The sequence below is a fragment of the Amblyraja radiata genome, chromosome 5 (assembly GCF_010909765.2).
Source record: "Amblyraja radiata isolate CabotCenter1 chromosome 5, sAmbRad1.1.pri, whole genome shotgun sequence".
NCBI lineage: Eukaryota > Metazoa > Chordata > Chondrichthyes > Rajiformes > Rajidae > Amblyraja > Amblyraja radiata.
The window spans coordinates 16,963,249-16,990,393 of NC_045960.1; the positions used below are offsets into that span (position 1 = coordinate 16,963,249).

The 27,145-nt window shown below is 44.1% G+C and overlaps 1 protein-coding gene across 1 annotated transcript in view; it reads left to right on the top strand.

Moving 5' to 3' along the window:
* The window catches only part of LOC116973036 (glutathione S-transferase alpha-4-like), a 31,260-nt gene extending 6,521 nt beyond the window's left edge, over positions 1-24,739 (top strand). The window contains exons 3-7 of the mRNA XM_033020677.1: positions 6,445-6,496; positions 7,443-7,575; positions 12,472-12,613; positions 23,110-23,238; positions 24,268-24,739. Of these exons, the coding sequence (XP_032876568.1) occupies positions 6,445-6,496; positions 7,443-7,575; positions 12,472-12,613; positions 23,110-23,238; positions 24,268-24,390 (579 nt within the window). The 3' untranslated portion in view covers positions 24,391-24,739. The remainder of the gene's footprint in view (positions 1-6,444; positions 6,497-7,442; positions 7,576-12,471; positions 12,614-23,109; positions 23,239-24,267) is intronic.
* Positions 24,740-27,145: the final 2,406 nt, after the last annotated feature.

Here is a 27,145-nt window from a genome sequence, read left to right on the forward strand (position 1 = left end):
AGATGCTGCCCGACCTATTGAGTCACTCCAGCACTTTGTGCTTTACACAAGATTCCAGCATTTGCAGTTCCATGCATCTCCTTTAACATTAAACTTATGTCCATAGGTTCTAGGAACAAAATACAGCCATTCGGCCGTTCGAGTCTACTCCGCCATTTAACCATGAAAGATCTATCTTTCCCTCATAACCCCATTCTCCTGTCCTCTCTCCATAACACCCTTACTAATCAAGAATTTGTCAGTCTCCACCTTAAAAATAACCATTGACCTCCACAGCCTTCTGTGGCAAAGAATTCTGGATTTGCCACCCTCTAACTAAAGAAATTCCCCTCATTATTCACCTTGATCCCTGTAAGGAAAGAAGAAAAAACAAACCAGCAGCCAGACTTGCAATTACTGTGCAACAAGACTGTGATTGGAAAGTCAACTAAGCAAAAGTCCTTAATTTGCAATTAATTGCCTTCTGATTAGGCTGCTCCCAATCAATACCACCTTGCATTAACTGTTGCAAAGCAAAGGCAGTTCAAATAAGAATTTCTCTCAACTTCAAAATGTCAGATCAGTGCTGTGATGAAATAAGTTTGCAAATATCCGTCATTCTGTACCAGTTGGACTGAGCAAATATTTCATAACTTTCCAGCCCTGATGCACTGTCCTAGGGCAAGAGGTGTTTGAAACAATTGCAGTACATCCGAGGAGATTATCACCCTCCCAGGCAAAGCCAACATTAGTTGTCGAGTTACTGCCTGCATTAAATCCAGGCTGTGCACGCCCTGTACTCCCCTCATCCCTAGCAAAATATAATTACAGTTCTCAAATTGCCAGATGCAGTCAATACTGGCTCTGCTCTCAGATTACGTGGATTAAAGATGCAACAAACACAGAGCCTCTGGTTTGCCCCAATGGAGGTTAATAACCCAAAATCAAGTGGTAAGGTAAAGGCTCACGACTTATCTGTGCAGTCGGTGAAATGAACGCCCACCTCATTGAGGAATCGTTGCAAAGTGTGTTCTCAGTTTGGACTATGAACAAGCTCAATGCACTGTGTTGGTCCCTGAGATGTTACTCTGAGACCCGCTACCATGCGGCTGCAAAATCTCTCATCCCGTGACGTGGCAGAGAACAGTATTGAGATTCAGAACACACTTGCCACACGTCCAGGGCAGCACGGCGGCGAGCGGTAGAGTTGCAGCCTCACAGCGTCAGGGACCCGGGTTCCATCCTGACTACGGGTGCTGTCTGTCCATACGTTCCCCATGTGACCTCGTGGGTTTCCTCCGGGTGCTCCGGTTTCCTCCCACACTCCAAAGACATACAGGTTTGCGGGTCAATTGCCTTCACTAAAAATAAAGCAAATTATCCCTAGTGCGTAGGATCAATGGCGGACTGGCCAGGGTGTCAGCTTGCCCGATGGCAAGTGGGCCCCTGATGAAGTGATGGCAAGTGGGCCCCTGTTAAATGATAGCATTGTGGTTGTGGGTGGGCCCCCTTTGTCTCCTGGCAACCAATATTTTTAGACCCCGTCCGCCACTGCGTAGGTTAATGCTATTGTGGGGATCGCTGGTCGGCATGGACTTGGTGGGTCAAAGGGCCCGTTTCAGTGCTGTATTCCTAAAGTCCACATTTTACAATACATGTTCTCCGTGTGACCGCATGGGTTTCCGCTGAATGCTCCGCTCTCCTCCCACACTCCAAATCATGTGGGTTTGTAGGTTAATTAGTTGCTGTAATGTTTTGGTTCTAATATGTAGAACTAAATGGGATAATATAGAACTAGTGTGATCAATCGTTGACGTGGACTCGCTGGCCCGACAGGCTGTTTACAATGTTAATTTAGGTGGGTTTGTTGGTTAATTGGTCACTGTAAATTTGACTGGAGTGTACAGTGTAGGGGATAATGTAGAACTAAACAGCTTAATGGAAAACTACTGTGATAGATGGCCTACGTGGACTCAATAGGCCAACAGGCTGTATCTCTAAACTAAATATACTACACAAATGCTGTGTCCAGACCTGCACACTCCAAACATCTACCACACCCCCAGTTCCAGGAAGCACAGGTAGGCATGGTTCAAAGAAATAGGGCAATGCAGAGGGGAAAATGCTGACAATTAAGATGTCATCAGTACACTGTAGGAAGGAACTCCAGATGCTGGTGAAATGTCACCTATTCCTTTTCTCCAGAGATGCTACCTGACTCGCTGAGTTACTCCTGCATTTTGTGTCTGTCCAATCTTTCCTTATAGCTAATACCCACTAATCCAGGTAGTACTCCAGTAAACCTTTTTTGCACCAGGTAGTACTCCAGTAAACACTTTTTTTGCACCAGGTAGTACTCCAGTAAACACTTTTTTTGCACCAGGTAGTACTCCAGTAAACCTTTTTTGCGCACCAGGTAGTACTCCAGTAAACCTTTTTTGCGCACCAGGTAGTACTCCAGTAAACCTTTTTTTGCGCACCAGGTAGTACTCCAGTAAACCTTTTTTTGCGCACCAGGTAGTACTCCAGTAAACCTTTTTTGCGCACCAGGTAGTACTCCAGTAAACCTTTTTTGCACCAGGTAGTACTCCAGTAAACCTTTTTTGCACCAGGTAGTACTCCAGTAAACCTTTTTTGCACCATTTCTAAACCTTCCACATCCTTCCTGCCTTGAGCAGACCAGAACTGCCAGGGAACCATAGGCCAGTGAACCGCCCTTCACTGGTAGGGAAACTACTAGAAATAATTTTGAGATAGGATTTACAGTAAACCCTCATTTTTACAACGGCACAGTTGGTGCCTTACAGCACCAGAGACCTGGGTTTTATGTCTATCTTCAGTGTAAACCAGCATCTGCAGTTCCTTCCTACACAAATAGCCCTGCATGCTGTTCAACAACTAACACAAGTGAAACCCGTTTGTAGTTCTTTACCAACAGAGAACATTTACGGACATCCACTGAGCAAAGCAAAGGATTTCCAGCACATAGAAAGCATACAATGAAGGCAACACGATAACTTCACCACATATAAACAGGTTACTTATTCCAAAAATTCCAGCACATAGAAAGCATACAATGAAGGCAACACGATAACTTCACCACATATAAACAGGTTACTTATTCCAAAAAAGCAAATGGACAAGATGGCTGCATATAAATGGTGCAATGAGATTAAATGCTTTACTTACATGAATCCAGTCACCAAGCTTCAGACACTGCACAGTGTGCAGCTGCTTTTCCACACGAGTTGTCTATGCTCTGTAAGGACCCTAGAAGCAGTCATTACAACTCAGTCTGCATCCTCCAGAGATGCTGCCTGACCAATTGAGTTACTCCAGCACCTTGAGCTCCACATAAGAATCTAGCACATGCCGTTCACTGCCTCTCCTTTAACATTGAACTTATCCACCTTGATCCCAAAGAGGAACGACCAAACCCGAGGCCTGGCCTGCAATTACTGTGCAATCAGTTCTAGATTGGAAAGTCAGCTGTGTGGCAAAGGGCCTTAATTTGCAATTAATTAATTTCTGATCAGGCTGTGGTCCCAATCAATGTGTGCAGGAAGGAACTGCAGCAGCTGGTTTAAACCGAAGATAGACACAAAATGCTGGAGTAACTCAGTGGGTCAGGCAGCATCTCTGGAAAAAAAAAAAAAACAACAACAAATATACAATAGGTGATGTTTCAGGTCGAGACTCTTCTTCAGATTGAGAGTGAGGGGAAAGGCATTCGGGTCAAAACCCGTCTTCAGACAAAGGGCCTCAATCCAAAACAACACCTATTCCTTTTCTCCAGAGATGCTGTCTGACCCACTGAGTTAACCCAGCATTTTGTGGTCCACTCCCAATCAATACCACCTTGCATTAACTGTTGCAAAACAAAAGGAGATCAGATAAATATTTATCTTGATGCCAAATAAGTCGGGTCAATGCTGTGATGACATAGGTTTGTGAATGTCCTTCACTCTGAACCTGTTACAGTGAGTAAATATTTCATGACATTCTAGGCCTGTTCATAAGTGATAAAAGCAGAATTAGACCTTACGGCCCACCAAGTCTACTCCACCATTCAATCATGGCAGATCTATCTTTCCTTCTCAACCCCATTCTCCTACCATCTCCCCATAACCCCTGACATTCTTACTAATCAAGAATCTATCTACCTCTGCCTTAAAAATATCCATTGACCTGGCCTCCACAGCCTTCCGTGGCAATGAATTCCACCGATTCACCACCCTCTGACTAAAGAAATTCCTCCTCATCTCATTCCTAAATGCATGTCCTTTTATTCAGAGGCTGTGACCTCTGGTCCTAGACTCTCCCACTAGTGGAAACATCCTCTCCACATCCACTCTATCCAGGCCTTTCACTATTCAGTAGGTTTCAATGAGGTTCTTCTCCCTCATCCTTCTAAACTCCAGCGAGTACAAGCCCAGTGCGGTCAAACGATCATCATATGTGAGCCCACTCGTTCCTGGGATCCTTGTTGCATTGTCGGTTGATAAGATAAGGGCAGAGGAACCGGAATGGTGTGTGAAATGATTGCAGTACATCTGAGGAAATTATCACCCTTCCAGGCATAGTCATTAGTTGTTGAGTTACCTTCATTAAATCAATGCCGTACACGCCCCTGATTCCTATTAAAATGTAATTACAATTCTCAAATTGCCGGATGCAATCAATGCTGGCTCTGCTCTCAGCTTACGTGGGCTAGAGATTCAACGAACACAGAGCCTTTTGTTTGCCCCAATTGAGGTTAATAACCCAATATCAAGTGGCAAGGTGAAGGCTCACGACTCACCAGTACAGTTGGTGAAATGGACACTCTGCTCATTGAAAAAGCTTTGCAAAGTGCGCTCTCAGATAAAATAAGAATTTATCTTAACTCCAAAATGGCAAGTCTGTACTGTCGAGGTAATCCAAGGAACTATAGGCTAGTAAACCTCAATTCGCTGGTAGGGAAACTACTAGAAAGAATTCTACGAGATAGAATTTACAGTAAACCCTCATTTTAACAGATCCCTTTGTAACGGCACAGTGGTGAAGTTGCTGCCTTACAGAACCAGAGACCGGGATTCAATCCTGACTACATGTGCTCTCTGTACAGATTTCTCCAGGTGTTCCGGTTTCTTTCCACACTCCAAAGATGTACAGGTTTGTAGGCTATTTGGCTTTGTTAAAATTAGAAATTGTCCCCAGTGTGTGTAGGATAGTATTAGTGTGTAGGGATCGCTGGGCGGCGCGGCCTAGGTGGGCTAAAGGGCATGTTTCCACGGTGTATCTCTAAACTAAACTGAACTAAAAGGCAATGGGGTTGCTTGGTGAGCAAGCATAGATTTGAAAGGCCAATATTACTTCCTCCTTTGATGAAATGAAATACCACAAGACACAGGAGCAGAGTTAGGCCATGCGACACTTTGAAATATGCATCCAATATTGGTCGCTTATTAGGTAATGTCTTTGCATTAATGGATAAGATTAGATCAACTGACTTCAGACTTTAGAGATACAGCGTGGAAATAGGCCCTTCGGCCTACTGAGTCCATGCCGAACAGCAACCTGTACACTAGCACTAACCTACACACCAGGGACAATTTACAGAAGCCAATTAACCTATAAACCTGAACATGGAATGAAACCGGAGCACCCAGAGAAAACCCACGCAGTCACAGGGAGAATGTACAAACTCCATACACACACACCCGGTCTGAATCGAATTTGGGTCTCTGACGCTGGAAGGCAGCAACTCTACAGCTGCGCCATAGTGTGACCAAATTACTATGGACAAGAAAATATGTCTTTGCAGTTATTGTAGGGGTTGATTCAACATCATTCATTCACTAACAACTAATCTTAGAATTATTCTCCTATGGAATTTTTCATCAGTTTCGTAGTGCATGATCCAGAAGGGGTCCAGAGGAAGAAGTGATTGTTATTCAAACAATGATGTGGTAGCAATTGAAGAATTTTATGATGATGCTGTTTTATGGCTTCTGTGGTTTAGATCAACACCAACAACCTTATACACGTCATCCCCTTTATCATGTATCTGTACACTGTGGATGGCTCGATTGTAGCTCGACTGGTTAGCACGCAAAAAAAGCCTTTCACTGTACCTCAGTACATGTGACAATAAATTAAACTAAATATTAAATTCACTGAAATTTTGAGAGAACATTTATCAGTTTTCGATACTTGGGTGAAAATGTCAAAGTGGTCAATAAATATTCATGTACCTTGGGGAAAGAAGATGTGAAAAACGTTTGGATAAGAGAGGTTTAGAGTGATAAGGGCCAAATATGTTCAAATGGGACAAGCTCATTAAGCATCTTGGTCGGCATGGACGAGTTGGGCCGAAGGGCCTTTTTCCATGCTATATTTCAATGATTCTGTTAAGGAAAAATCTGACCGACCGCATGTTCGATGCATTTTCAACAACTATATTTTGTTGATCTTTCTTTTCAGTTTGATGAAGTATTCCTTAAGACCAGGGAACAGTATCAACAGCTACTGAAAGGTAGGAAGATTCTACTCTGAGTTACTGGGCTGGAAGGGTGTGTACGCTGTGGCTGGTGTTTGGGGATAAGCCGGTTCTGAAACGCTCACTGATTTATAAACATCTGTGCAGCCACTGGATCCGGTCTCACCCCGGTCACTCCCTCTTCTCTCTCTCCATTCATGCAAGAGTGGAAATCATGGAAGTATGAAAACACACACCTCCAGATTCAGCGATAGTTTCTTCCCAGCTGTTTTCAGGCAACTGAACCAACCATTCGCTAACTAGAGAGTGGTCCTGACATCCCATCTACCTCATTGGAGACACTCGGACTATCTTTAATTTGGACTTTACCTTGCACTAAATGTTATTCCCTTTATCCTATATCTGGCCAGCTTGATTGTAATTATGTAGTCTTGCCACTGACTTTATAGCACACTAAGTATTGTACCTTAAGATACGTGACATTAAACTTAACTAAATTCTTATAAAGCTGCATCATGACTTCCCGACTCTTATCTTCAGTGTCCTTCGCAAGGAGTACAATTAAACTAAACTAAACAGCTGGTAAAAGAATGGTCTTGGTCCGAAACGTCACCCATTCCTTCTCTCCAGAGATGCTGCCTGTCCTGCTGAGTTACTCCAGCATTTTGTGTCCACCTTCAGTTTAAACCAGCATCTGCAGTTCCTTCCTGCACAACTGGTAAATTTGCAGGGTCTGGTTCTTCTAGATAATGTGGGTGCCGGGCAAGACCAGCCTCTGCAAAAACCTTGATCTCTGCTTTGTTCAGAGGCCCAGATGAAAATAATTTGAGTGTCCAGGAAGATTTATTTTTTATATAGTTACATTTGATGGATTCACCATTTTGACTCTGAGCCACACTTCAGTTTTCAATTGTATGCCTGTTTCTTATAAATTGTAATTATATTGGCCCTCAAAAACGTACAGTTTTGTTCCTGTTGGCAGATGGAGCTCTACTGTATGAACAAGTCCCAATGGTGGAAGTTGATGGGATGAAACTGGTGCAGACTAATGCCATACTGAATTACCTTGCGGCAAAGCACAATCTTTACGGAAAAGATATCAAAGAAAGAGCATTGTATGTCAACTTTCATCCTTTCCATTCAAGAATCTGATCATTTCATTTTCACTTCAACTTATGAACTTACTCCAGAGGAGGTTTACGAGAATGATCCCGGGAATGGTCCAGAGGAAGTTTACGAGAATGATCCCGGGGATGATTGGGTTAACATATGATGAGCGTTTACCATCACTGAGCCACTGGGCCTCTACTCACAGGAGTTGAGAAGGATGAGGCGGGACTCATTAAAACCTACCGAATAGTGAAAGAGTGGTCTATCCTGGATAGAGTGGACGTGGAGAAGATGTTTCCACTAGTGGGAGAGTCTAGGATCAGAGGACACAGCCTCAAAATAAAAGGACGTGCCTTTAGAAAGGAGATGAGGAGAAATTTCTTTAGTCAGAGGGTCGTGAATCTGTGGAACTCATTGCCACAGACTGCTTTGGAAGCCAAGTTAATGGATATTTTTAAGGCGGAGATTGACAGATTCTTGATTAGTATTGGCGTCAGGGGTAATGGGAAGAAGGCAGGAGAATTGGGCTGAGAAGGAAAGATAGATCAGCTATGATTGAATGACGGTGTAAACTTGATGGGACAGATGGCCCGAATCTGCTACTTTGACATGAACGTGTTCTAGAGCACTTGAAGGGTTGAGAATGCAGAGCAGGCGAATAATCCTTTACAGTCCGTAGTGAGTGGTGCCCTTCATGTTAACATCAAACCGTTCTGCAGTGTCACTTCTTAAAGTTTCCATAAGATTCATCTGATATGAAAGATGTTATTACTATACGATATAATACGATAGAACTTTATTTATCCCAGGAGGGAAACTGAGCTTGGTGATATTTCAAGATGAGTACGGTGAGCATGTTGTAGAACATATTTGGCCATAGCACTCTGAACCTTACTTCTCCACAGTTTAAACCCAAGGCCGGGAGGAGGTGTAAAACAAGCAGGAATTCACCGGCTGGAGAACCACCGAGCTGCTTAATGCTCTCCACTCCCACAACTGGAAGCTCACACCACGTGGTGGGGGGGGTGGATGGGGAGGTATAATGGGGGCCTCGGTCCGTGATAACCAACATCCACTGCACAGAGGTCCGTTATTGGGGATTGCCTGCAAAAATAGACTAATTGCTGACACATTTGACACAGCTAATAATAATAATAATAATATCTTTTATTGGCCTGTCTCCTTTATCATTGTTACTTTTTTGCATATCTTTCATTCATTTGTTCCAGACTCTCTATATCACCATCTATATCTTTTGTTTCCCTTTCCCCTGATTCTCAGCCTGAAGAAGAGTCTCGACCCGAAATGTCACCTATTCCTTTTCTCCAACAGAGTTGCTGTCTGACCCGCTGAGTTACTCCAGCTTTTTTGTGTCTATATTCACATTTGACACCAGCTTAGTTTAGTGCAGAAACAGGCCCTTCGGCCCCTCAAGTCATCACCGACCAGTGATCCCTGCCTACACACACTAGGTAAATTGTAAATTTATACTAAGCCAATTAACCTACAAACCTGTATGTCTTTGGAGTGTAGGAGGAAACCGGAGCGCCCGGAGAAAAACCCACGCGATTACAGGGAGAACGTACAAACTCCGTACAGACAGCGTCCGTAGTCAGGATCGAACTTGGGTCTCTGGCGCTGTAAGGCAGTAGCTCTAACGCTGCTCCACTGTGCCAAACTAGTTGTTTGGCTTCTGGCGACCATAATGATGATTTAATCGAAATCACTGCATAAACTCTTTTGGAATTTGAGGAAGCTCATCTTGGATCATTTGGGCCACCATTAAGCCCCTCCACCCCCCCCCCCCCCTACTCGCTCACCTCTCAGCTGTTTCTTGAGCTGGAAATTGGATGGGTATAAAAGGACCATCCGCCTGCTACCACACAGGTTGAACGTCATCCTTTGGATGATGCTGTCTTATTCACAACATCTTTGGCATCTTCCTAAGTAAGACACTTAGTGCCGGAGTAACTCAGCCGGTCAGGCAGCATCTCTGGAGAATGTGGATAGGTGATGTTTTGGGTCAGGAACCTTTTTCAGACTGAAATATAAAGAGGGGGGGGGCAGCAAAACTGGAGGTGAGAAAACCCCAGAACAGATCAGGGGCGGCAACAAATGACCTCAGGAAGGATGGAGTCACAATGGCCCATTGTTGGCTGGGGAAGATGTGCTAATGAGAAGGACACAAGGTTGCACACAATGGAACTGATCAGACCACTAGGTTGGGGAAGGAATGCAGGAGTTACTTGAAATGAGAGAAATCAACGTTCATATATGCCCTCTCGTCTTTGACATTTCCACTCGGGGGAAAAGGTTCTGAATGTCTATGCCTCTCATAATCTTTATATACTTCTATTAGGTCTTCCTTCAACCTCTGGCATTGCAGAAGAAACAATCCAAGTCTGCCCAACCTCTCCTTTTCCTAATACCCTCCAATCTAGGCTACATTCTGGTTTAATAAAAGAGTAACTCAGTCAGGCAGCATCTCTGGAGTGCAGAAAAAAGACACAAGGTACTGGAGTAACTCAGCAGGTCAGGCATTTTTCTCCAGAGTTGCTGCCCAGCCGGCTGAGTTACTCCAGCACATGATGTCTTTTTTCTTTGTAACCAGCATCCGCAGTTCCTTGTGTCTACATTCTGGTAAATATCTTCTGCACCCTCTCCAAAGTCTCCACATTCTTTCTGTACCTTTTGGGAGGTATGTAGTGATTGGGAAACTCCATGCCATCAGCAGCCAACCTCATTAACAACAAATCATTTGGTCTATCTCAGGCTTGCTTGTCTTCATTCTCCAGACAAGTCTCCACACTATTTACCTGTCCCACCTCAGGCTCTCCCTGTTCCCTCTTTATCACAAGATCTTGCAGGTTCGCAATTAATAATTCTGCCACGGCAAGTCCTGTATTCTAACCTGCCTCTGATCAAAAAAACTTCTGTGATCTCCTTTTGAATTTATTGTCCACCACCTTGTCTTTAGACTTTAGAGATACAGTGCAGAAACAGGCCCTTCGGCCCACCGTGTCCATGCCGACCAACGATCACCCCGTATTATTATGTCCTTTAACCTCCAAACCTGTACGCCTTTGGAGTGTGGGAGAGAACCGGAAAACCCACAGTCACAAAGTCTGTACAGACAGCACCCGTCGTCAGGATCGAACCCGGGTCTCTGGCGCTGTAAGGCAGCAACTATTGTTGTGGCACCGTGCCGGCCCTGAGAGGTGCCTTGATTTTAGTTTTAGTTTAGAGGTGAATTGTCGTCCTACACACTGGAGGCAATTTACAGAAGCCGATTAAACTACACAACCCTGTACATGTGTGGAATGTGGGAGGAAACTGGAGCACCCGGAGAAAACCCACGCGGTGAATGTACAGGGAGAACGGGCAAACTAGGTCAAGATCAAACCCGGGTCTCCGGTGCTGTCGGGCAGCAACTCTACCACTGCACCATCTCTATGGCCTCTACATTTGGAACCTCTCTGTCAAATCAAATCCATTAAAAATCTTTATCTGCATCACCTCACCAATCTTTCCCAACTGCTGCAAGCCACGGATTCTGGTGCCAACATCATAACTTGTTTTGCATGTCGTCGGGATCTGGCACAAACCTCGTGTTCCCTGAATGGGGGACAAACAAGTTTCACACAAGTTCGATTCTTGTGAGTTCTGTGTGCCCAGAATTAAATCCTACTCCTTTGTGCTGTCGGAATGAAATCTAAAGGATATTCGGTAATGAGAGAGAGATACAAGGAACTGCACCTGCCGGCTTACCAAATAAACTCACAAAGTGCTGGAGTAATGCCCCTGTCCCACTTAGGAAACCTGAACGGAAACCTCTGGAGACTTTGCGTCCCACCCATCCGGTGGTTGCCGGAGGTTGCAGGTAGTGGAAGCAGGTAGGGAGACTGACAAAAATCTCCTGGAACCGCATGGAAACCTTGGGTAGGGCGCAAAGTCTCCAGAGGTTTCCGTTCAGGTTTCCTAAGTGGGACAGGGGCATAACTCAGCGAGTCAGGCAACATTTCTGAATAACATGGATTGGTGACGTTTCAAGTTACACTTCTTCTACACCTATTTCTCCCACTATCCCACCCCCTTCCCCCCGCCTCCTGTTCCCTTCCCCCCTTCTGTCCCCTTGGACATTTCACTCCTTTCCTTATCATACACCCTTCTTCATCTCTGGCCTTTGTCCACTCATCTACCAAGCAACCCCCCTCTCACCTGTATCCACCGATCACTTGCCTGGCTTTGACCAGCCACCAGCCTTCACCAGCAGTCAGTCTGAATAGTTCTGATGCAAAACGTCACCTAATTTTTAATTTTAATTTTTCTATGGATGTACAGAAACTTTATTATTTATTTTATTATTTATTTTATGTAAAGCACTTTGGTTTCAATGTGAGTTGATTTAAACGTGCTATATAAATAAAATTTTACTTACTTACTTACCTATCCACGCTGCCTGACCCACTGAGTTACTCCAGCACTTTGTGTCTTTTCAAGACAAGTGAGGGGGATTTGATTTGCAGATGGGAAGTCAAAGGCTAGAGATAAAAAGGAGACAAATGGTGTGTGACAGTGGGGTGAGGGGGGGGGATGGAGGGTAGGAGGAAAGGGGGCAGGATTCGAACAACGGGGGCTGTCTGTACGGGGGTGTTCCGGTTTCCTACCACACTCCAAAGATGTGCAGGTTTGTAGGTTAATTGGCTTCTGTAAATTGTAAATTGTCCCTTGTGTGTGGGATAATACTAGTGTACGGGGATTACTGGTCAGTGCAGACTCAGTGGACTGAAGGGCCTGTTACCGCGCTGTATCTCTAAACTTAAAAAAAGAAGTTAGTACAGCCATAGCACTGAGGGCTGCCTGGACATTCATTGGATTTAATGTTATCCTTTTTATCCCAGGATTGACATGTACTCGGAGGGAGCAAAGGACCTGATGACGTTTGTGATGCGCCACCCATTCCTCCCAGCCGCTGAGAAGGGCGGTAACCTGACCCAGATGGAAAACAAGGCCAAAAACAGATACTTCCCTGCATTTGAGAAGGTATTCCACCATCACAGTACGGGGAGAGTATCGACCAGGGGAGCCCATCCTTCCCCTGACTGTCCCGCAGGGCAGTGCCAAGAAGCATAGAGATTAGATTGGGTGTTAAAGTCACATAGAGTCTTACAGCGGGGAAACAGGCCCATCAGCCCAACTTGCCCACAACGACCAACTTGTCCCATCTACACTAGTTCCACCTGCCTGCATTTGTCTTTTATCCATCTAAAACCAGTCCTATCCATGTACACGTCTAATTGCTTCTTAAACATCTTATGGAGTTGTTAAAACATTTTTGAGGGGACTTAGAGAGGGAGAATGCACAGTCTTTTTTATCCAGGGTAGAGGAATTGTAAACCAGAGGACGTAGGTTTTAGGTGAGAGCGTCAAGATTTAATAGGAGACTGAGAGGCAGTTTTCACTCAGAGAGTGGAGGGTATATGGAATAAGCTGCCACAGGAGGTAATTGCGGCAGGTAATAACAACATTTAAAAGTGACTTGGACAGGTACATGGATAGGAAAGTTTGTGGGATAAGGGCCAAACACTGTCAAATGTGCCTATCTTAGATGGGGCACTTGGTCAGCATGGCCGAGTTGGGCCAAAGGGTCTGTTTCTGTGCCTTATGTCTCGAATTGGCCATAGGGACAAAAGATCAAACCAGCATGAAATAAGTCTAAATAGTGGACATGTAAAAATACTTACCGTCAGAGTTATCTGTAAGGAAATCTTTCCAATTTGCACTTTTAAATATGTCTTTAATACCTATGATTATTTGCTTTACTTTGTAACAACTGCCCAAATCTTGCTCAATCATGACTCAACTGGAACAAAAAAAACACTAGGACTAATCCTACTTGTCTGTTTACAATCATGAAACTATTCTAGCCAGACTGAATTAACCGCTTCAACTGCTTTTCAATATGACCGGCATAAACCTGGGCCACAAGCAAAAGACACAAAGTGCTGGGGTAACTCAAATGGGTCAGGCAGCATCTCTGGGGAACATGCATTGATTGTAAAGCATAGTCTGCAGTTCCTTGTTTTTACATTTCTCTCACAAACCTAGAGAAAACCTTTTCCCCTCTCCCATCAGACAAAAGGTACAGAAGTGTGAACATCCATTCACCCAGATTCAGGGACAGTTTCTAGCCCAGATAACTGGACCATCCTATCACCAACTAGAGAGCAGTCCTGACCTACCATCTACCTCATTGCAGACCCATGGACTATCTTTAATCGGACTTTACCTTGCACTGAACGTTATTCCCTTTATCCTGTACACTGTGGACGGCTTGATTGTAATCATGTTTAATCTTACCGCTGACTGGATAGTATGCACCAAAAAACCCTTTTCGCTGTACCTCAATACACGTAACGATAATAGACTAAAGGCAAGGCAAGGCAACTTTATTTAAATAGCACATTTCATACACGAGGCAGACTCAAAGTGCTTCACATAAAAACATGTCATACAATAAATGAAATAATAAAATGAAATAAAATAGAAGAACTAGAAGAAAAGAAAAACTAAATTAAAAATGCATTATAAAAAGTGCAAAAATTAAAAGTGCAATGTAGTTAAGATTTAGCTGAAAGCTAAAGTAAGCATAAAAGTTTTCAGTCTTGTTTTAAAAGTGGTCAAAGTTGAGGCAAGTCTTAAATCTTCAGGAAGTTTATTCCAGCTATTTGTTGCATAGTAACTAAATCCTGCTTTCCCATGTTTTGTATTTACTCTGGGAATCACTAGCAGATTGGTTTCAGAAGATCTTAGCGGTCTAGAAGGCTTATATAGTGGAAGCATGTCAGTGATATACTTTGGCCCTAAACCATGTAGTGATTTATAGGTGAGCAGCAGGATTTTAAAATCAATTCTCTGACATACAGGGAGCCAATGTAAGGATTTAAGAATTGGTGTAATATGCTCAAATTTTTTGGTCTTTGTTAGAACTCTAGCAACAGCGTTCTGAACAAGCTGTAGCTGCCTGACAGTTTTTTTGGAAGACCTGCAAGGAGACCGTTGCAATAATCTAGCCTACTATTAATAAAGGCATGTACAAGTTTTTCTAAATCTTGAGCTGACATGAGTCCTCTTAATCTCGCTATGTTTTTGAGGTGATAGTAGGCCGATTTTGTTACTGATTTGATGTGACTGTCGAAATTTAAATCTGAATCCATAATGACCCCAAGATTTCTGGCTTTGTTTGAAGTTTTCAGGGACAGAGAGTGAAGGTGTTGGGTTACTTTAAGCCTTTCTTTTTTAGCACCAAAAACAATTATCTCCGTTTTGTCCTTATTTAGTTGGAGAAAATTTTGGCACATCCAGTCTTTGACTTGCTCAATGCACTGGCACAACAGATCTATGGGGCGATAATCATTTGGTGATAGCGCTACATAGATTTGAGTGTCATCGGCATAGCAGTGGTGGTCAATATTATTATATCGCATGATTTGCCCTAGTGGGAGCATGTAGATGTTGAATAAAGAGGGCCCTAAGATCGAACCTTGCGGTACTCCACACGTCACGTTGGTTGGTTCTGATACAAAGTCGCCAATGGAAACAAAATAGTTCCGATCTTGTAAATATGACCTGAACCAACTTAAGACTGTGCCTGAGAGCCCCACCCATTTTTCCAACCTGTCCAAAAGTATTGAGTGATCAACAGTGTCGAATGCAGCACTGAGATCTAATAGCATTAATATTGAAACTTTGCCAGAGTCTGTGTTAAGACGGATGTCGTTTACAACTTTAATAAGAGCGGTCTCGGTGCTATGAAGAGGTCGAAATCCTGACTGGAAGTTGTCGTAGCAGCCAGTTGAAGCCAGGAATTGATTAAGTTGCTGGAGGACAACTTTCTCAATGATTTTACTTATGAAAGATAGGTTTGAAATTGGTCTATAGTTGTTAATAATAGAGGCATCTAGGCTCCGCTTTTTTAAAAGAGGTTTAATAACTGCAGTTTTCAAGGCTTTTGGGAAATTGCCTGATTGAAGAGAGCTGTTAACTATTTGCAGTATGTCTATTGCTAGGCAGTCAAAAACATTCTTAAAGAAGTTGGTAGGTAAAGCATCAAGGCAGCAGGTGGATGGCCTTAGTTGTGTCACCGTTTCCACAAGAGTTTTAGAGTCTATGACATTAAAGCATGTCATCATTGCCACGTTACCTTTGCCTAAACAGGGTGGTGATCCAACATTTTTGTTTGAAGCGGTGATATTGATGGCACGTCTGATGCCTTCAATTTTATCTGTATAGAATAATGCAAACTCATTGCATTTCTGCGTGGAATGGAGTTCAGGTGGTAATTGTGTTGGGGGGTTGGTCAGTCTGTCAACAGTTGCAAATAGGGTTTTTGCCTTATTAGTGTTGTTGTTAATGATATTGGAGAAAAATGTTTCTCTAGCACTTTTTAAGTCTAAATTGTAGGCACGGAGGCTCTCTTTATAGATGTCATGGTGAATATGAAGTTTTGTTTTCCACCAGATGCGCTCAGCTTTCCAGCATTCTCTTTTCTGGGCTGTTACAAAAGCAGCTTTTCTCCAGGGTGCCTTTTGCTTACCAGAAATCGTTTTAACCGTAACAGGTGCAATGACATCTATAACTTTCACAATTTTGGAGTTAAAGTTATCTACAAGATCATCAGCAGAACATGGGTTTAGAGGTGGTAAGAGGGAGATGGCATTTTTAAAGAGTACATTAGAATGTTCATTTATATACCGTTTTTTGACAGTATTTGATTTTGTCTGTATGTCGGAAATAAAAGATATATTAAAGAAAACACAGAAGTGGTCAGACAATGAAGGATCAGTCACGAAAATATCAGAAACAATGAGACCCTTTGTGATAATCAAGTCAAGGGTGTGCCCATTACAATGAGTAGCCTCTTTCACATGTTGAGACAGGTCAAATGTGTCTAAAATAGTTTTAAATTCTTTTGCACCCTTGTCGTTCAAATCATCAGTATGAAAATTAAAATCACCAGTTATAACTAGACAGTCAAAGTCAGTGGAGATGCTAGACAATAATTCTGTAAAGTCATCGAAAAAATTAGCATAATATTTATGAGGCCTGTAAATAATTAATAGGAGAACTCTGGGGGAACATTTCAATACAGCACAAAGGTATTCGAATGATGGAAAATCACCAAGTGACATCTGTTTCCCCTGAAATACATTTTAAAATATAGCAGCAACCCCTCCACCTCTTTTTCCAGATCTGCATACATCAAAAAAGTTATAGTTTGGAGGAGCTGTCTCGATCAGAATGGTTGCACTGTTATTTTGTTCTAGCCATGTTTCAGTTAAAAACATAAAATCCAGTTTAGAGGTGGTAATAAAATCGTTGACTAAAAATGATTTGTTATTAAGAGACCTAACATTAAGCAGACCCATCCTGATGGTATTATTGATAGGCTTTATGGTTGGTTTAGGTTTGGAGGTAATAGGTATTAGGTTTGTTAGGTTAGCAGTGTGTCTAAGTTTCCCTTTGTTTACTCTCTGAGTAGTCACAACAGGAATGCAGAAGGTGCCATAGTTTGACGTAGGCGACCTTGGGTTCAGCTGATTATGCGGAACTTCCTTCGTAATGTGTCTACGGCTGAACCCTTTCTTGTATCAGTAATATTCAGGACTGCTATCAATACAGGAGGGGGGCTGTGGCGCCCTCCGCTTGGTTGTTATCTCCCTGCGGCCGTGACGTGGCGATGGTACTGATATGGGGCGTGGGCTGAGCATCATAGACAGAGATGCAAGTTTAATGCCACCCTTTTCCTGTTTCTTCAATTCATAGGGAAAATCATAATGGGAGGAAACAGTGGAGCTGGTGTTGTTATGGCTATGGGAGAGATGAGGGTGGAGGTCATCGTCGATGGGCGAGTGCAGAGGAGGGTGGTGGCCGTTCCTCTCCAAGCCAGCATCAGCAGTGGGGGATGGTAGGGAGGGTAAGGGCGCGTTGATGGGGATGGGTGGGTGGGGGAGGCTGTTGTCTCTCCTCAACGTCTGTGGTCTGACTGCGGCCTGTGTGTCAGACAGTGGCAGGGTAGATGTGTTCCTAAAAGCTTATCTGCCATGACACATGGCGAGGTTAAGAATGACGTGTTGATATTAGGAATGAGCAATTGGTTATTTTGGCCTTTTCTTTGAGAGGACTTGAGGAGTTCAAATGCTTCGATACAATTACAACAAGTCTTGCTGGGAACGGAAACACAAGGAAGTACAGATGCTGGAATCTTGAACAAAACACAAAGTGCTGGAGTAACTCACAAAGTGAGAAACACAAAGTGCTGGAGGCGCAGCAATGGTGCTGATGCCTTACAGCACTGGAGATGTGTGTTTGATCCTGCCTACGGGTGCTGTCTGTACGGGGTTTGTACCTTCTCCCTGTGACCGAGTGGGTTTTCTCCCAGATCTTCGGTTTCCTCACACACTCCAAAGATGTACAGGTTTGTAGGTTAATTGGCTTGGTAGAAGTGTGAATAGTCCCTAATGTTAATGTGCGGGGATTGCTGGTCAGTGCGGACTCGGTGGGCTGAAGGGTCTGTTTCCACGCTGTATTTCTAAACTAAACTCAAGGGTTCAGACCGCATCCCCGAAGGGAATGGGTAGGCCACGTTTCAGGTCAGGTCCCTTCTTCAGACTGAGAATACTCCTTAAATACTCTGTAGAGTTTCCTTCAAAAATGGATATAGTTTGCACAGAGAGGGTGCAGTGAAGGTTCACTTAACTGACTTCAGGGATTAAGAATTTGCCATATGAGGAAAGAATATAGAACAGTACAGCATGGGAACAGACCCTTTGGCCCACAATGTGTGCTGAACATGAACATGATGCCCAACTGTGGAAACAAAGAAATGCAAATGTGTGTTTATCCTAAAGAATGGGCACAAAGTGCTGGAGTAACTCAACGGGTCAGATAGCATCTCTGGAGAAAGACGTTCGGTGACGTTTCGGACATAAGATGTTCTTCAGACAGACAGGATCGAACCCGGGTCTTTGGCGTTGTGAGGCAGCTGCCCTACTAGCTGCCCAATGATGTTGCCCCTTTATAAGGGAAATGGATGAACAGTTCTTAAAGTCGTAATGAGATGAATGAATGACTTTAATCAAGTGTAATTCTTTGCTTGCTTACCCAAGGTATACAATAGTCGCCACTTATAAAGTTACAAAGTATCCTGTGCCAGGTCTACCTTTGTTCTCTCTCCCCCCCCCCCCCCCCCCTGGTTACCATCCTGTTTGGCAGTACCCAAGAGAAGGGCACATCCCTTTGAACAGAGCAGCTTGTGGGAAGTGGAGGAAGGGAGGTGAAATTCTATTTTTTAAACTATTTCCTGCTCCCAGCACTCAGAAAGCTGCACATCCATCCACTGACGCCAAGGTTTGTAAATAAACTGGTGTGAGGCATGCAACAAAAAATGTCATTTTGTTGAGGTACTTGGTAACAGTTATGAGCATTGTTGAAACATTGAGACAAGATTAAAATGGATACTTAGCAGAGAGGAAGGTTATAATACAGAAAATGTTATCTTTGCAGCATAGTTAGCTTGCCGAGCAGTTTGAGAGTTTGATAATCTTCTGCCTCGAATATAATATATTCGACGTTAACACACAGAACTGACCTGGCTCCTTTCACTTGTCAGAGATGAATATAACAGATATCCAGCATATGATTTCTGGACCAAAAAAATAGACAGTGTTGGAGTAACTCAGCGGGTCAGGCAGCATCTGTGGAGAACATGGATAGGTGACGTTTTGGGTTGGACTGATTGTGTATGGGAGGGTGGGTAGGAAAGCTGGAAGAGAGAAGGTCAGGACAAAGCCTGGCAGTAATAGGTGGACACAGGTGAGGGAGGGAGTTCATAGGCAGATGGTTGGACAAAGGCCAGAGATGAATAGACAGAAGGTGTGAGATAAAAGGATTGAATATTTACAAATTGTAAAGAGTTGCGAATTGTGAAGCTAGAGGAAGGAGGGAAGATTCGTATCAGAAATATAATCAATTCCTTGAGTGTGTTTGGGATAGTTTTTGCAAGAAAAAACAGAGCCCAGGAAGAGTCGGGTTTCTAAATGTCAGAAAAAGCAATGAGCGAGATTTATCATTGGAACTGTGCCGAATTTTACAGTGCTATTATATGCAACATAGTGTCAAAAAGACTCGAGGCTGCTTCTGAGCTGATGGAGAGAAGGAAATCCTACTGCATTGGGAGAGTGTGCTGTAGGATGAGTATATTGGGTAGATAGGAAGTTCATTGGACAGGTACATGGATAGGATAGGTTTTTAGAGGGATGTCATGGAGTGATACAGCGTGGAAACAGGTCCTTCGGCCCAACTTGCCCACACCGGCCAACATGTCCCAGCCACACTAGCCCCACCTGCCTGCGTTTGGTCCATATCCCTCCAAACCTGTCCTATCCATGTACCTGTCTAACTGTTTCTCAAACGTTGGGATAGTCCCAACCTCAACTACCTTCTCAGGCAGCTTGTTCCATCCATCCATCGAGTGAAAAATTTACCCCTCAGATTCCTATTAAATCTTTTACCCTTCACCTTAAACCTATGTCCTTTGATCCTCGATTCACCAACTCTGGGCAAAAGACTCTGTGCATCTACCCAAACTATTCCTCTTATGATTTCATACACCTCCCTCATCCTCCTGTACTCCAAAGAATATAGTCCCAGCCTACTCAACCTCTCCCTTTTGCTCAGACCCTCTAGTCCTGGCAACATCCTCGTAAATCTTCTCCGTACTCTTTCCAGCCTGACAACATCTTTCCTATAAGGGCCAAACGCTTGCAGGTGGGACTAGTGTAAATGGGGTATCTTAGTCAGCGTGGACGAGTTTGGTCAAAGAGCCTGTTTCCATGCTATATGACTCTTATAGAACCAGTTTGTAGTTTAGTTTATTATTGTCAAATGTACTGAGGTGAGGTGAAAAGCTTTTTTGTTGTGTGCTAGCCAGTAAGCAGAAAGACTATGCATCGCTACAATCAAGCCGTCCACAATGTGCAGAAACAGGATAAAGGGAATAGTGATTAGCGCAAGCTAAAGTCCAATAAAGGATACCTGATCGCATGCAACAAAATCCTTCCACTGTACTTCGGTACACATGACAACAGTAATATGCTTAAGAGGCAAGATGTCTCTGGGTCAAAAAGAAAGGCAGCTGTACAAAGGGAAAAAAACTGTACAAAAACTATCACAGTTCCCTGTTACCAAGAGAGGTAAAAAGCCCCGAAGTTTTTATAATAAAGTTCCTGACCCGAAACGTCACCTATCCATATTCTCAGAGATGTTGCCCGAATTACTCCAGCAATTTGTGTCTATCTTTGATATAAAACAGGTTCTACAGTTCTTTGTGTTAATAAAAAAAATCTAGGCGTGTGAATGTGGAGTTGCATATTTAGACTAATTCCCTTTCCTTTCAGTAGATTATGCTTCAGTCTGGTTCTCTGCTGATCCCTGCACTGTGTGTTATTCCAGTTTGGTTGAATTAGCAGAATGCAAATTCCCTGGCAGTCATGAACTACAGGCTTCCACAGGTTTTGTCTCAGTACCACAGTGTCACCACATCCCCTCGGGCTGGAGATGCTTTCCAGTTGGAGCCCGTTTGTGCAAATTCTTAATCTGAGTCTGAAGAAGGGTCCCAACCCAGGATGTGATTTATCCATGTTCCCCAGAGAAGTCGGCTAACCTGCTGAATTACTCCAACATTTTGTGTCCATCCCTTTATGTAAATTCTTTACTTTCAACCACCAGTTCTTCTGCATTTCATGGACCTATCTGCAGTGTGATCTTGGTACAGTGCAGAAGTTTATGTTTTCGGAGCAGAATTGGGTCATTCAGCCCATCAAGTCTACTCCGCCATTCAATCGTGGCTGATCTATCTTTCCCTCTCAACCCCATTCTCCTGCCTTCTCCCCATAACCCTGACACCCGTACCAATCAAGAATCTGTCAATCTCCGCCTTAAAAATATCAATTGATGGCCTCCACAGCCGTCTGTGGCAATGAATTCCGCAGATTCATCAGCCTCTGATTCAAGATTCAAGAGGCATTTATTGTCACCTGCACCAATTGGTACAGTGAAATTTGGGGTCACCCATACAGCAATACCAATTAAAAAAAGAACACAACACACGATAGACTTCAAGAAATTCCTCCTCATCTCCTCCCTAAAGGTATGTCCTTTTATTCTGAGGCTGTGTTCTCTGGTCCTAGACTCTCCCACTAGTGGAAACATCCTCTCCACATCCACTCTATCCAGGCCTTTCACTATTCAGTAAGTTTCAATGAGGTTCCGCCCTCATCCTTGTAAGAAGGCAGGTGTTAGGAAAGACCTTTTTGACACCCACCTTGTAATTGAAACTACCAGCCACGGACGTTTGAAACAGCTTATTCTTGCATGTGTTACAGTACATACACGGTTTCAACACCCACTGCACGCTCTCTGCCGAGACTCCATTCTGCTGCCAGTAGAAGAGATCACACACGCCTGATTGTCAATCCTTTTACAGAATATATTTCTCCCTTCTCAGTCTTGCCGTGATAAACCAACCATTCCTGCCTCCCTGTGACCGCACACCGCTCCGGAGATTGCCAATGCCTGCGGGATATCCCAAACTGCAATCTGAAGAGTTTGGAGAAGGGTCTCGACCCGAAACGTCGCTTATTTATTTTCTCCAGCGCTGCTGCCTGACCTGCTGAGTTACTCCAACATTTTGCATTGATCTGCAATCCAGCAAGATGTGTTACATTGGGAAAGATAGGCATAAAGTGCTGGAGCAACTCAGCGGGTCAGGCAGCATCTCTGGAGAAAAGGGATAGGTGAAGTTTCGGGGCGAGACCCTTCAAACAAAGGCAGACAGAGTCTAAAAATGGGTGTGAAGAAGGGCCCCGACTCAAAAGGACAGGTAACTGTTCGGGGCAGGACCCTTCAGGCTGAAGAAGGTCCCAGGAACATCACCTGTTCATGTTCTCCCAAGATGCTGCCTGACCCGCTGAGTTATTCCAGCACTCTCTACCTTTGTCAATCAGCGCCTCCAGTTCCTTGTATCTGCATGTTACATAGGAATGGAGTTGTTTGTTGAAATAAATCTCTTGATTGGAAGTTTATCCGGAGAGCACTTTGTGTTTTACACTGGCTGCTGTCCCTGGGGAAGGTTAGATCTGATGCATGAACACTGAGTGGGGGGGAGACACTGAGTGGGGGGGAAGACTCAAAGTGCTGGAGTAATTCAGCAGGCCAAAAATGATGGGGATTATTCAGTCTGAAGAATGGTCCCAACCCAAAATGTCACCCATCCATGTTCCCCAAACATGCCACCTGACCTGCTGAGTTAATCCAGCTCTCTGTATCTTCTCTTGATTGTAAATCTATCCATGTTCTCCAGAGATGCAGCCTGACCCACCGAGTTACTCCAGCTCTTTGTGTTTTGTTCCTGATTGTAAGGTTCATTCGCAGTTTAAATAAAATCAAATCTGACCAGGATTTTGTTTTGGGTCTCGCAGAGCGTTAACCAACAAACTGGATACATGGTTGGGGACCAGCTGACTGTTGTTGATCTTCAAGTTCTGGAGGCGATCTTGATGCTGGAAGAGAAGTTTCCACACATCCTGGCGGACTTCTCTATTCTGCAGGTACGGTTCACGTTTCGAGTCTGAAACTTTGCGAGATGGAGGAGATGGGGGTATGAGAAACCAAGCAACTAAAGGCATATAACACTCAAAATGTTCAGCTGTATCAAGGGCAGAGGTAGAGTTGCTGCCTTGCAGCACCAGAGACCCGGGTTCGATCCTGACTACGGGTGCTGTCTGTACGGAGTTTGTATGTTCTCCCCATGTCCACATGGGTTTCCTCCCACATTCCAAAGATGTACAGGTTTGTAGGTTAATTGTCTTTGGTAAATTGTAGATTCTCCCTGGTGTGTAGGATGGTGCTAGTGTATGGGATAATTGCTGGCCAGCATGGACACATTGGGCCGAAGGGTCAGTTTCCACGCTGCTTCTCTAAAGTATCAGGATACTTTCCTACCCTTTTTCTCAAGGTGAAGGTGGATGTGTTCATTTTTGTCTATGTTACTGAATCATCCATTGCAAAGTGCATCCATTTAAATGTTAGAGTTCAGATTATAACACCCAGGTTGTAATGTAGAAACACGGAACTGCAGATGCTGGTTTACACAAAAGGACACAAAGTGCTGGGATTGAAGAACGGTCGCGACCCGAAATTTCACCTATCCACCACGTTCTCCGGAGATGCTGCCTGCCCCGCTGAGCTACTCCAGTCATAGAGTCATGGAGTGATACCGTGTGGAAACAGGCCCTTCGGCTCAACTTGCCCACACCGCCCAACATGTCCCAGCCACACTAGACCCACCTGGTCCATATCCCTCCAAACCTGTCCTATCCACGTACCTGTCAGTTTCTTAAATGTTGGGATAATCCCAGCCTCAACTACCTCGTGTGGCAGCTTGTTCCATACACCCACCACGCTTTGTGTACCCTTCAGATTCCTGTGAAATCTTTTCCCCTTCACCATGAACCTATGTCCTCTGTCCATGATTCCCCTACTCTGGGCAAGGGAGTCTGCATCTACTCGATCTGTTCCTCTCATGCTCTTGGTCAATAGGTTTAAATAAATAACCCAAGCATTTTGATTAATTGCAGAAGTTCAAAGCAAAGATCAGCAGCATCCCGAGCATCCAGAAGTTCTTGCAACCGGGGAGTCCCAGGAAGCCACCACCAGATGACCATTACGTCCAGACGGCAAGAGAGGTCCTCAACTTCTGAAAGGCAAAGTTGTAGGAGGAGTTGCTTGCATCTCAGATGTTTGCAAATGCTGTTTTAGATTCTTATCTCTGAAGCCATAGAGAATATATCAAATATACTTCACAGGTAAGGGGAGGGAGATCACAATAAAACTAATGGATCCAATTAACAACTAATAAGTATTGTCACTCACCTGAGCATTTGTTCTTGCACCCTGTGAGTTATAAAGACATGAAAATGTAACAGAAACAGCAAAACAAAAACTGAGGAAAGTAAAAAAAATAAAAAGCTTCATTGTCATTTCTGTACTTTGACATTCATTGGCATCATTTTGTGATATTAAAACAAATGTAAACAACTTTGAACACTCCGCTGCTTCTCTGCTTGGCTTTTGTTGAAAGCTGCTGATGTCTGATTAGCAGCTACCGCCATAGAAACCATATTTTCGCTGCTTTTACCGAGGCACATCCATGGAGTAGTTTAGTTTAGAGATACAGTTTGGTTTAGAGGCTCAGCACAGACACAGGCCCTTCGGCCCACCGAGTCGGTGCCGGCCTGAGATCCCCGCACACTATCAATATCCTACAAAAGATTAGGGACATTTTATAATATTTTCCAGCCAATAAACCTACATTGTTGTGCGTCTTTGGAGTGTGGGAGGAAACCGGAGCTCCCGGAGAAAATCCATGCAGGTCACAGGGAGAATGTACAGACAGCACCCATAGTCAGGATCAAATCTGAGTCTCTGGCACTGTAGTTTGTGGATGTCTCGTAGCGGCTCGTACGAGTAAAAAATAACAAAAACGTCACGAGTTTACCGGATTTTCCGAGTACCGTTACTCGTACGAGCCGCTACAAGACATCCACAAACTCCTACGGACCCGCTACGGACATTCTCCGAGTTCGAATCAGGGGAAAACTCGGGAGAACTCTTGAATTACCCCGTACAGTGGGACAGGCCCTTAAGGCAGCAACTCCACCGCTGCACTGCCATATTGCCCGAAAAAGTTATGAAGCTCACATGCACACTTTCAATATTGTCGATTTGTTTTCCATTTACTTAAGGATGGCACTTCAGGTGCAAAGTTCCCAGTAGATTTTAGACCATGTGGCAGCATCAATCATGACACCAGATCATAAGTTGTAGAAGCAGAATTAGGCCATTCGGCCCATGAAGTCTCCTCCACCATTCAATCACGGCTGATCTCTTTCCCTCCCAACCCCATTCTCCTGCCTTCTCCCCATAACCCCTGACACCTGTACTGATCAAAAATCTGCCAATCTCTGCCTTAAATGTATCCACGGAATTGGCCTCCACAGTGGGCACAGATTCACCACCCTCAGACTAAAGAAATTCCTCCTCACCACCTTTCTAAAGGGACATCCTTCTATTCTGAGGCTGTGCCCTCTGGTCCGAGACTCTCCCACTAGTGGAAACATCCTCTCCACATTCAATCTATCCAGGCCTCAATTCATCATTAATGAACACGAAACACACACGCACATGCATGCATGTGTGAACTCACCTGATGGACTTGATTTCCAGCAACAAACAAGAGCATCTAGAATCATTACAGCACTCTCCTCTCTCTCCTCTGTTTATAAGGACAAGGATCAGATTTATTGCTCCATTGGCCATGAACCAGATCCGGCCGTGGTTTATTTGCCTGGGGACGGGATCAAAGTGAACCTTAAAGGGTGTAAGAAAGAATTGCAGATGCTGGTTTAAATTGTAGGTTACTGCTGCAGTAACTCAGAGGGTGTGGCAGCATCAAAGGGGACCTTGGACCTTAAAGGGGGATGATGCAACACAACTGCATGTCATTACCAGAATGCTGCCTGGATGAGAAGGGAAGATTGGACACACATTCAATGGAGCTTTTATTGTCACGTGTGCAAATGCACAGTGAAATTATTTTCTTATTATAGAGCACAGTACAGTGTTCCCATACCTAAGCACATTCTCCATCTGCAAGTGTACAGAAATAATCCAATGAACCCGCATGCAAGAGGCTCCATGTTTTTGAGCCATTTTCCAAGCCCAATCCATGCTCTTGGTTTTATGAGTGTTGCCCGATCCAGGAGAGCCCCAGGCTGCTGCAGGGCCTCCAGCCCTCGCCTTCCCTTGTACGTGTGGATCGTCCAGCGATCCGACGTCCCTCTCCTCGCCATGATGTCACAAGTGATAGGAGCAGAATTAGGCCATTCGGCCCATCAAGTTTACTCCACCATTCAATCATGGCTGATCTGTCTCTCCCTCCCAACCCCATTCTCCTCCTTCTCCCCATAACCACCGACAGCTGTGGTAATCAAGAATCTATCTATCTCTGCCACTGACTTGGCCTCCACAGCCTTCTGTGGCAATGAATTCCACAGATTCACCACCCTCGGACTAAAGAAATTCCTCCTCACCTCCTTCCTAAAGGAACGTCCTGTAAGTGCCCGTCCACCTTTCCTGATCTGCAAGTGTACAGAAATAATTAATAAAGAAAGAAATAATAAAGAATGAGCCCGCATGCAAGAGGCTCCATGTTTTTGCGCCATTTTCGAAGTCCAGTCCATGCTGACCATGTAATGAGAGTAGAGAGTGACTTTCCGGACTCCATGGTCATTGTACGGGGGATTTTAACAAGGTTAATCTCAGCCGAGAGCTTCCAAAATATAGACATCACATTACCTACCCCACCAGTGGGGTGAGAACACTTGATCATTGTTATACTACAATCAAGAACGCATATCGTTCTGTTCCCCGTGTGTCTCTGTGACTCTCTGATCA